This window comes from Lissotriton helveticus, chromosome 1_1 (genome assembly GCF_964261635.1).
Source record: "Lissotriton helveticus chromosome 1_1, aLisHel1.1, whole genome shotgun sequence".
In the NCBI taxonomy this organism is placed as follows: Eukaryota; Metazoa; Chordata; class Amphibia; order Caudata; family Salamandridae; genus Lissotriton; species Lissotriton helveticus.
The window spans coordinates 1,007,569,945-1,007,581,951 of NC_136057.1; the positions used below are offsets into that span (position 1 = coordinate 1,007,569,945).

At 44.7% G+C, this 12,007-nt stretch overlaps 1 protein-coding gene across 1 annotated transcript in view; it reads right to left on the minus strand.

The window, feature by feature from the left end:
- Nucleotides 1–12,007, minus strand: part of LOC144771748 (uncharacterized) — a 160,897-nt gene that overhangs the window by 39,939 nt on the left and 108,951 nt on the right. Inside the window, exon 4 of the mRNA XM_078656051.1 lies at nt 3,391–3,480. Coding sequence (XP_078512177.1) covers nt 3,391–3,480 — 90 coding nt within the window. The remainder of the gene's footprint in view (nt 1–3,390; nt 3,481–12,007) is intronic.

Here is a 12,007-nt window from a genome sequence, read left to right on the forward strand (position 1 = left end):
TCATATGGGGGTTTCGGCTGGTGATTCTTGCAACAAAAGTGTCAATGTTTTTTGATGGCCCCCTTTTTGGCCTTATCACTTTTGCTTACTCTGTTGCTCCTGTTGTCCATGGGGACCGTTGTCGGGTCGCTACTTTGGTTTCCTGTGCTGTCTTTCTCCCATCTCTGTCCATTCCATTGGTAGGCTTTTTTCTTGGGCACTACGCATTGGAGTCATTGTGGTGCTCTTCTATGTTGGCAACGGGTGTTTAGTGGCTCCATTGGGATCTACTCTTGCATCTTTTGTGCCAATGGGGGCTCCTTGGTGCACTGCCATGTGGCTAATAGGGTGCTTCTGGTTGCAGGGGATCTGATCCTGCCTCTTGAGTTTTGGGGGCTATTCTTGGTTGCCTCAGCCTCTCCGTCTTGGCTCCTTTGTGGGCTGCTTTTCAAGCTTGTCTGGGATCTGGTGCTCCGCTGGTTGGTTTGCCTCCTTGGAGGGGCATTTGTTCTGGTGTCTTGGCTTTGTCTCTCATTTCTCCAGTTCTTGTTTCTCCCTGGGACTTGCCGGCTGTTCTCCATGGTCTCCATTTGTTCCCTTTTCACCTTTTCCTTGTGGTTGGCTTGTACGGTTGTCTGCTCGCTGGTTTTTGCTGGTCGTTCCTTTGGCTCAGGGTTTGGGGGAGTTGTGACTTTACTGGTGTCCTGTCCCTCATTATGGCTTTTGCCTGGTAGGTTGGTTCCGATGTTGGATCCGGCCTTTGTTCTTCCAGTTTTTTGGCTGTCCTTCTGACAGGAGGTTCTTCCTGTTTTTCCTAGTGTGGGTGTTGGTCAGGTCCTTACCTCTTTGGTTGTTCAACAGTCTCTTCTGCTCTGTTTGCTGCACACTTCTCCTTCGCCTTTCTCCTGTTCTGTTATTCTCTTCTCCTCTCTTTGAAGGGGTAAGGCTGGCATTTGTCTGTCTTGTGGATCCTTGGGTCTGGCTCCTTCTGTCCAGTGTTTGTGTCATGATCACTGATTTGTTTCACCATCCTAGGATGAGGCTGCAGGAGTTTCTCTCCTGAGATTCTGTCAGGTGGCCTCTTGGCTGTTACCTTACACTTTCGTTCAGCCTTTTTGACTGGAGATGTTGCATGCTTTGATGGATGCTTTTGTTGTGGTTGTTGTGTCTGCAGCAATTTCGTAAGCTTATTTCTTACATTTGGGGTTCCTACTGTCTTTTTGTCAAGCTTCTTTGTTTGTTTCAGGCTTGTTAAGTCATCCTATTTTAATGACTTAGACGAGGAGGTCCTATGAGGGGCTAATGTCCTATTACTTACTGGTATTCTTCATTACCCCTATTAAGGTCTTCCTCGTCCCAGACATGACCCCACCTCCCCCTTTTGTTATATCTGGTCTTTTGACTAGCAGACATGGAGGCGGGTGGGAGGGTCCTTTAGTCAATGAAAATTTAGAAAATACTAGCGTTTTAGAGTGCCTGTCAAGAGACAGAACTGTCTTGTTTTCTAATGAGCTTCTCAGCTTTACTCCTGCTAATAGAATTAGCATGTACCAAACTGTCACATATTTTCTGCTGTTGATGCTATAGTAGTCAGTGAAGGATGTTTCCATTCTCTGTAGCACTTCACAGAAGGTTGCAGATTTCCCTTGCGTGAATTCTGGACAGTGGAATTAAATGATAGACTACATTAGTGTCCCTGTGCTTTCTAATAAACTAATAGGAGCATATTTTCTGGACTATGTTACAAATGCAAGATTCAAGAAGGAAAAGCGAGCCCTAGAGAACTACTCCTTGATCACTAGACCCTAATCCATAAGAAAAACTCAAAATGACTGAGTGTGGCTATTGTAGCTTCCATATGCTCACAGACTGTGCATAGAGGGTGTAGTGAATGCCTTATTTTGTAAACATTGTTCAATACATGTGCGCCCATGCACTAGTGCCCTCCTACACCCTTATAAACATTTTAAGTATGAAAATGACACACCCAGTTGTGGAAAGGGTCATTGTCCCCTCCCTCCCAGCTCCAAAACAATAAACTTAAAAGAGTGAACATAAGTATTTTTATTCACCAACATTACCTGGGTGGCAGGTTTTAAGTTAGGACCTCTGTATGTTAAATAATTACTATGGTGCAAAGCAGATCAAACATATTGATATCACCTATCATTAAGTTGATTGGCAAATACCTTTAACCGCATGCGTGCGGCCGCTATTTTCGCTCTGTGCGGCTTTTTGCGAAAAGCCGCGTTACATGACGAGCTGAGCTTGTCATGAGCATGCGAGCCGTGCAACTCATGACGAGCTCAGCTCGTCATGCGCATGGAAGGGGTTAAAAGGTGTATACTGATTATCTTGACTTTTTAATGTAAAGACTCTTTGCTGCAGTACTTAATATGAGCCGGTGATTTCCAGTGCTCGTCACCACTGCTTTTTGTCAACACCAGGGCTTATGAAAGTCTACCACATGATGGCATTGTTTACAGTCGCAGCTCCTCCATTAAGGCGGAGGAGCATCGCCCCACTGCAGGCTGAATACAAAAAATAAAATGATAATAATGTTTGTTATTATCATTTTGTTTTCTGTATTCAGCTTGCAGCTGAAGCCAGGGGGCTGGGCTGGACTCCCCGCATCACAGGGGGGGGGGGGGAGTGGCAGCACCTAAAGTGCACATGATGGTTTGGGCAGCCGTCTCGGACAGGCCAAAGTGTTATGTGCACTCTGCATGTTCTCCCCTCAGGCTGTATTACAGCCAGCGTGGAGAACATGCACAGCATACCAGCCCCTGTCTGAGCACCGAACAACAGTCGCTCAGACCAATACCAACGCTGCTGTCAGGCATCATTGTGATTGGTCAGGGGATTCTGGGTGGCTGTGTGCTTCCTGCGGAAGGAGGATGGAAGACAGAGGAAGAAGAGGCGGCGGCAGGGGGTCAGTGGTATAGACAAGTGTTGTTTTATTTTTGTATTATTACGACACCCTCTCTCCATCCGCCCACCACCCATGTTTGCTAACAGCCGCTACTGATTGTTTACTAAATTTAGAGATGAGCTCAACAACAGTTGTTTCTTAATTCAATATACATAAAAAATGCTGAATACCTGCCGCCCAAGCCATTACAGTTTTGAGGGCTTGGAATAGTCTGAATTATCACACTGAATTGCCACACTTGTAGGAGTGTGGTGGTTAGTAGTTGTGTTGGTAGTGTCATTGATAGTGCTGATGGGAAATTGGAGGAGCAAGCTGGAGTGCCTTGGCACTTATTTTTTATACTCATTCACATTGTTTTGCTGTGTAATCCAGACCTAATACCCATATATGTTTCCACTGTAAAAGTGAAGGATATGACCTCCTACTGCAGAACGCCTATAGTGATTCCTAGAGAACTGTCCTATAGAAGAGCCACTTACATGTCAGGAAGATCACACAGATAATACACAGGAAAGCTGCAAAAATGACTGTTCTTATCAAGAACTCTGTTGGGATTCTGTGTGCCAATCCTGTAACAGAAAGGAGGAGTTTAGAGTTAGACAGTACATCAGGTTCTAAAGGTCATTAATAGCCAATATAAGGACTCATCACCTTACAAAAGATGTTGGGGAGAATGGAATCCTCTGAGATGCTACTGACAAATATTAGGGTTAAAGAAGATTGCCTTGTTTCTACAATCTTGATCAATGTGTATCCCACGGAGCTGCTGGATTTTATGGGAAACCGCATTGCAAATGCACCAAAGCTGGTAAATCTTTAACCCTCCCCCTTCAAATGTACTTTGATGACTAAGAGACCCATTCAAGGGCTTTTGGATAGAATATCAGAATATTGTGAAGAACATAAGAGTTTAGTAAATCAACCCAAAGTGAAGGTTACTCAGTTCATTGCTATTTCTTTATTTCTTTTTCAGATGCATCTCAATGCTGAATTTTACTGCATCAGTTAAAAATATGATGTTTGATCAAAATCATCAACAATGCAATCATCATCATCATAAGAACAATTAAAATGTATTTCATAACTTTGATATATTATTAAACATGTACCAGTGGCAGGGGGTTTCTATTCAAATCATATCACCCATAAATCAATAGACAATCTTTAAGAATATATAACTAAAGCCCTTTATTAAAACAGCTATTTTACTATGGTTTTATCAGTGATGTCATCAATAATGTAATTTGAGATGTTCTCAATATATATAGCCAATATGTGTGGGTCCATAGCATGAAAATAGCATAAGTCTTGGAGGTACTCGTGCTTCTGCATGTTGAGAATCTTTTATTTAATTTATGTTAGCTTTCCAACATATAAGTTCCTTATTGCTCACTTTTCTCTTAGTATACTAGAGTTATACTGTATAACGAACACTCCATCATGCATTTTATAAGTGTTTGTTGCCAAACTTCCATTTAGCACATAACATAGAAACCATGCAAACATGAAAAGCTAGTAAACCATTGTGTCTCTTGGCTCACACCTTTATTCCCCATGCGGTTGGTCCAATATCTGTCATCCTCCCCGGACATCCCACCAACCATATTTTACATGTTTGCCACTAATAACCAGTGTTGTAAGTCCTGTTTCACTTTTGCAGTATTGCCTTCCAATTGGCTATTACAGTAATATATCAGGAATCCTCAGGGGCAGTGTAATCACTCATAATCACACACATTTACCTTCCAGATTTATAAATATCGCCTCATACTTTTTACCATTTCCTATTCTTTGATGGTTCACTAAACCGCATGATCCTCAACTTCAATTTATCTCCACCCTTCACATTATTGTATTTGTCTATAAACTTTGGTGGTCGTGGAGCAGGCTGACGCCCCTCTCCAACACCACCAAAGCCATACTGACACCACCCACCAAATTATCACTTTTTTAGTCTCTGGTGGGTGGTTCTTTAGTGGTCCCACAGCAGTGCCCATGAAAAAGGCACTGCAATAGGAGTGTCAAAGGCAAATCCTGCCCGGCACGGACTTGTGCAGTCTTTGATGTGCAGTACCTGAGGTGCATGCATACAGGGGGGAGGAGGAATGTGAAGATCTAGAGGACAGGTTGAGAAGAGATTATAGTCACATTAGAAGCACCGAAGAATCAACGAAGGGTTCAAATATTGTATCCTTCTTCAAGCAGGTGTGAGCACATATTCTAGCCAAAGAGAGTACAGAAAACATAGGAATAACAATAGTATATTGAGGGGGGTCTAGTCACCCATATCCAGCATCTAGACCATACTAGCAAAGCTCATGTTATCGGAAGTCAAGGAAAAGATACTGCAAGCAGCTAGAAGCATAGAAACAGATGAATTGGATGATTGCTTCATGCAAATTTATCAATACTTAGCTGAGCTGTCTTGTAATCACTGAAAGGACTGCAAAGCACTCATGACGTGAGAAGACAGACCAACGAAGCAACAATGGAAGCAAATGGGCAAGAGAAGCAGAAGAGTAGCACAGGGCAGAACATTAACCAAAAAGAGGTCTTCAAGTATAGTGAATTTGGGACTGATTGTAACTACATTAAATACTAGATAGTATTACAGGGAAACTTAATTGAAGTTATGGGGTAGATTGAGGATATCTGGCCACAGGAATGGCCTCAGTACTACACCCACAGGTTTTTGTATCCTCACCCTAGAAGTGAATGATAACTATTGTCATGCTCTATTAGAGTTCTTTAACTCTCAATGGGGGGAAAAGGGAATTGGAGAAGATACCCAATCAAACATATACCACAACAAATATCAATGCGGAAGTGACAAAATTCATGAATGGGGTTAGACAGACCACAACCAAACTAAATAAATAAAAGCTTGGTCCAAGGTATGCCTAACATAATGGACTTAACTCCATAATGAAAAGCCTTAAGAGATACAGAGAGACAAAATTTGAGATGTAGCAGATATTTTATGTACCCAACATAACCCATTTTATGGATAAGGTCACTTTCAAATTAAATTACAAAATATATATCTCAACATATCAACACAAATACAAAATACAAATAGCATATACATTTTCTCACAAACACTACTATATATAAAATCCAACAGTAGAAAAAGTATTGGACCTTGCAGGCATCCAATTTACTATTCCAATTCCAACCTGAGTAGGGAACATTTTGGGCTTTTCAATGTTCAGATTTACTATTCTCGCTCCAAACTGGCAACAGTAGAGGAAGTGTTGGAATTGGGGGGGGAGGGGTTACATTTACTATCCCCACTTCATTCTGAGCAACAGTAGGGAAAGTGTTGGACTTGAGGGGTCGGGGTTGCTATACTGCCACTTCAAAGTGATTAAGGAATACATTGGGAATTGGGAATTGGCATTAAGGCATACATTGGATTTTGAAGGGGTCAGATTTACTATTCCTGCTCCAACCTGAGCAATAGTAAGGAAAATGTTGGACTTTGGAGGTGCCATATTTACTATTTCCACTACAATCTATGCATCAATTGGGAAAGCTGTTGTACATTGAAAGGCTCAGATTGGCTACTCCCTCTCCAACCTATGCTGCAGTAAGGAATATGTTGAACTATGTGGGGATCATACTATTCCAAATCCAATCTGCCCAGCTGTAGAAAAGGTTTAAGACTTTAAATAAAAATTCTATTCACAATCCTAAATAATACAGATAATTGCATGAAATTCAACTAAATAAGTATAAAAAATATAAAGATAAAAATTATTACCACTAAAATCATACACAATACAGTTACTTAAAAAAATATACTCTAACTAATAATGATACAAAATAAAGAAATGAATTCATAACATAACACTTTATTAATACAAAAAACAAATACAAATAATTAACAAAAATAGAACTAATAGCAATCAAACATTTTGAGAAATCGAGTACTGTATTTTATGCAGTTTTATTAAATAAAACAATGTTAACCACTTAACAAAGCAAAAAAAATGATATTCTTACCTGCGGTATTCTGTCCCTCAATATTCTGGAAATCACGATAGTTTTTAAATTTTGTTCAAGACCAACAATTTTTTGGAACCCATATTAAGGTCAAACACCTTCTAAACAGTACTTTGCCTCAGAAAGATGAAGGAAATCAGTAAGCCTTGCTTGCCATACAAAACCGCCACCCCTAGACGTAATGGAAATTATAGCTTATTCACAGGAGGGTATATTTATGAGCATACTGGGGCAATTACTCAAACAAGAAGTCCTTATAGTAACCTCTAATATTTCATACTCTTCCCAGGATACCAATTTAGCTGATAACAGACAGAATGATAGGTGAGATAACATCGCTTGTTGATCTCAATCTGGTGCAAATGCCGTAAATGGACAGACAACCCCTGGATAGATTCCTGGGGGAGGGGATAGCTCAGTTACTCACGTAAACACTCTCAGAAACGGGACTCTGGCATGTTTATACCAAGCTACATCGAAAGGACAGAGAATACACTTTTTTCTCGGAGAGCATACTTAAGAATATGTAGCACCGATATGTTAATACAAATGATGGACAAAATTGAAACAGCCCTGATTGTTTTTTCAGATCATACTGCTGAATTATGGAATACTCTGGGCTGGGAGTAAAAAAAAAGAGTACATCCTGGAGATTTGACTAATCCATTCTTAAGGAAAGATTGAACAAGGATGAAATAAAAGCTCAAATAAAGAAATATTTTAATTCTAATCAGACAGAATAAAACCACATGCAAAATAACTTGGATCCCTTTAAGGCAGTTATAAGAGAGAAAAAGAACCCTATCAGGGTGGAACCCCACTGTACATATTTTTTGTTAAAGAATTGTTGGAGAACTCAAAATAGCAGAACAGCAAAATTAAGAGGTTCCAATATTATTATTATTATTATTTTTTTTTGGGTTATAAACTTTTATTCGGTGACAGTACATGCACACAGCTCTACGCCTACAACCCTGAGGCCGGCAGCCATGTAAAGGAACATCAATACCATCACAGTAGGACCAGCAGATCAAGCAGAATAGCGGCCCCCCAGGGGACAGTAGACGCAGTACCTCTTCTCTACTACCTAACACACATTCCTAAGGTACCATGGCCTCCCTGTCCCGACCTCGCCTCCCTCCGTTGGTGCAAACCCAACGTCACTATGTGATCAGATGTATTGGTGTAGTATGTCTGTCCGACCCCCAAACTCAGTTCTATAACCTCTCTTACAACTACCCCTCCCAAACCCCGCCCCTCCCCCCCTTAACTGCCCCAGTGCTCGCCTCTGCCTCACTCCCATAACCATAGCTCCTCCTTTCCCCGCCCTCCCAATCCGCAACCCACTCTCCACCCGCTCCACTCCTCGGTGACCCCCTCACCCTGTGTCGACCCGCTCTGCAAGTGGCTCACTGTTAAGTGTTCTCAAGTGACACGCACCCACTAGCCCCTCAATGCCCTTGAAGACTCGCCCATCAACGCACCCAGGCCCTCATGAGTCACTCAATCCGATTAAATTGAACCTCAAACCTCAGTGCCCTCTTCCCTGTTCTGCCTCTCCTCCGTTTCCTCCTGTTCCGAATCCGCGTCATTCTTATTGGTAGCATACATCAGGTACAGGTCCCAGAAATTTTTCGGTCTACTGAGAGGTGGTAGAAGCTCGCTATAGAGCTGTGACTGGGTGCACCCATATAACATATCTCTGGACCAACCATCTTTAGTCGGGAGAGGTCCCCGCATCCAGCACCGCGCCACCATACGTCGGGCCATAATTAGTCCTAAATCTGCCAGGCGACGCATCGCCGGAGGGAGAATTCTGGAATAACCCAGTAACGCCAACGCTGGGTCAACTGGCAACTCGGTCTCCAGTATGTGACCTAGCTCCTCAAAAACGTCCGCCCAGAATTTGTTGATGCCCGGGCAGGACCACGCTAGATGCATGAAGTCCGCCACTTGAGTGTGGCAGCGTTCGCACTCCGCTGATTGTCGGAGGCCATACCTATGTAAGCGTTCAGGAGTATAATATACTCTTTGTAAAAATTTAAAATGGATGAGTCTATGTCGAGCGTTAATGGACACCCTTTTGGTATTGCGGCAGCAGTACTCCCACATGGAGTCGCCTATATCCACCTGCAGATCTCGTTGCCACGCTGACCGGGCTGCAGACACAGGCTGTTTCCCGCCAAGCTGGCCTGTCCGATACATCCGGGAGATAAGGTGGCTTGAGGAAGGAGTTTTAATAATGTACGTCAGTTCCGGTGTTTCAGGAGGCTCCTGCATGGTCGAACCCAACAAGGCCCGTAACGCCGCTCGTACCCTGTGGAAGTGGAAACGCTGCATTAGCGTGGCTGGTGGCCGGGAATGGACCAATTGTGTCCAGGTAATCGCCGCCCAGTCCTTGAATAGATCTCCCAGCTTGAGTATGCCCAATTGTCGAAGCGCGCACGAGACCCCCTTCTCTCGTAGCGGTGAGAGCCAGACTGCCCAGTCTATAGGGACGAGCGTTGAATACAGTAATTCGTGTCCATGTCTCCAAGCCAACGAATGCCACGCATGGTTCGTCGCGGTGATGGAGTCCAACGTACCAACCCGACGCGGAGCCGGTTCAAACACTGTAGCCGGCGGAGGGAGAGGGGCAGTGAAAAGGGTTTCAAGTATCACATGCGGGATATTGCGATCCCCGTGCGTCCAAGTATGCAAATGTGTTGCTTGTGCGACCCTATATTATCTCTCCAAGTCAGGAGCCCCTAATCCTCCTTGTTCATATGGAAGCGTTAGAACTTGCCACTGTACTCTCGGTTGCTTGCCTCCCCAAGCCAGCCGTGTGAGTGCCTGAGTCAGTGTCTTGAAGAAGACCTTCGGTAATGTCACCGGGATGGTATTGAACAGAAACAGGAACCGTGGGAGGACAATCATTTTTATCAGGGCAATGCGACCCGACAGAGATAACGGCAGCCTGCACCATCTGTCCACATCATCGGTCAATCTAGAAAATGCCACCCCATAATTTTCCCTCACCAGAATATCTGGGTCTGGGTGCAATTGTATACCCAGGTAGCGAACCGGGTCATCCGACCACTGTAGTGGATAATCCATCCCAAACTTGCTTGTCGCTGGGGTCAGTGGAAATGCAACAGATTTATTCCAGTTTACTCTCAGTCCTGATAACGCTCCAAACTGCACTACTTCACGTAGCACAGAGGAGAGGTTGAGCTCCGGGTCTCTAACGTATAAAAGGGTATCGTCTGCATACGTGGATATGCAGATCTTGTACGTAGGGAAGCTGATTCCCTCGTGACTATGGTATTCTCGCAGAGCACACGCCAGGGGTTCCGCAACGAGTGCATATAGCAGCGGAGAGAGAGGGCAGCCTTGCCTGGTGCCCCTACGTATTGCAAAGGCGTCCGTTACTCTGTTGCCCAGTCGGATTCTGGCTGATGGTTCATAGTACACTGCTCCTACCATTTGTAAGAAGGGTTCTCCCAAGCCCAGCTTCCGTAGTACTCTCGACATGAAAGGCCATTCGACAGAGTCGAACGCCTTTTCCATGTCCAAAAATACAGCCAGCGCCTTACACTCCGGCTTAACGTGTTGCATTGTTCCCAGCACCGTGCGTATGTTGTAGGTAAGATTCCTAGTAGGGATGAAGCCTGCTTGTTCTGGAGCAACCAGTTCCGGGGCCAAGAGAGCGAGACATGTCGCCGGAACCTTGGCATACAGTTTAGCATCGACGTTTATCAAAGAGAGTGGCCAATACGAACTCCGTTCATTCGGAGGTTTCCCCGGTTTAAGGAGAGTAATAATGAGTGCCTCTCGCATGGTTGGGGGCATACTGCCTTCCAGACATATGTCGTCGAACAGTGTCGAGAGGTAGGGTACCAACTGGTCCCTGAAGGCCTTGTAGAAGCCAACAGTCAGCCCGTCGGCCCCCGGGGCACTGCCAGTTCTCATGCTGTCTAGCGCTTCCACTATTTCTTCCCTCTGAATAGGCATCATCAGGAATTCTCTCTGTGCGTTTGATAGTTGTGGCATTTTAATAAAACCTAAATAATCGTCTATCGCCCCCTCCATACCGGTAGATTTGGCCTCATAAAGAGTGGTGTAGTATTGTCGGAACTCGTCAAGTATTTGCTCTTCGTCGGTCAGGATCTCTCCCGTACTTGACACTAATTCGCCAACTACAAGCTGACGTCTTTCGCTGCGGACCAGGTTGGCCAGTAGGGAGCTAGGCCTCTCGCCCTCACCATAAGTGCGTGCAGTAGCGTATTTACCCATGTGTTGGACCTCCCTGTCGGCTTCCGCATTATATTCTGACACCAGCTGCTTAATCAGATCCAGTGTGTCCCCGTTAGGGTCTGCCTGCAAATCCTGTTCGAGTTCCGTCAGACGTGTTTCTAGGTGCTTAAGCCTCTGTCTAATGGATTTAAGGACGCTGGAGTGTTTGGCCATCGCCACACCGCGTACATACACCTTGAATGTCTCCCACAGCGTTTGGAAGTCATCCACAGAGCCCACGTTAATATCAAAGAAGTTTTGGATCTCATCTGCGAGTTCACCCCTGAACACTTCATCTAGTAAGGAATATGGGGGAAAGCGCCATGTGAAGGGGGGGAGCCTAGGCGTCGGCAGTTCGAGAATCAGGAGGAGAGGAGAATGATCTGACAGCGTGCGCGGCAGAATCCGACAATCCCTCACCCTATTAGCCAGAAGTAGTGTCGTAAGCCAGTAATCTATTCTTGTGTGAATCTCGTGGTAGGCGGAATAGTGCGTGTAGCCCCCTCTGGTATGGTGCCTGCTGCGCCAAACGTCTATTAAATCCAGGCGCACCATTTCAGTCTGTAGCACCGCGGCAGCTGCCGACGGGCTCCTGTGAGGTCCCGCTGATCTATCCAGCATCGGGTCAAGAACCAGATTGAAATCCCCACCCCAGAGCATCCCAGAACATTCATACAGCCTGCATTTCTGAGCCAGCGTTGCGTAGAACTCCGGGGAGTCAAAGTTTGGGCCATACACGTTCACCACCATGCAATCCAGCCCCCTGGCCTTGCACCTGCAGAGTACATATCTGCCCTCAGTGTCGGTCTCTAAGGG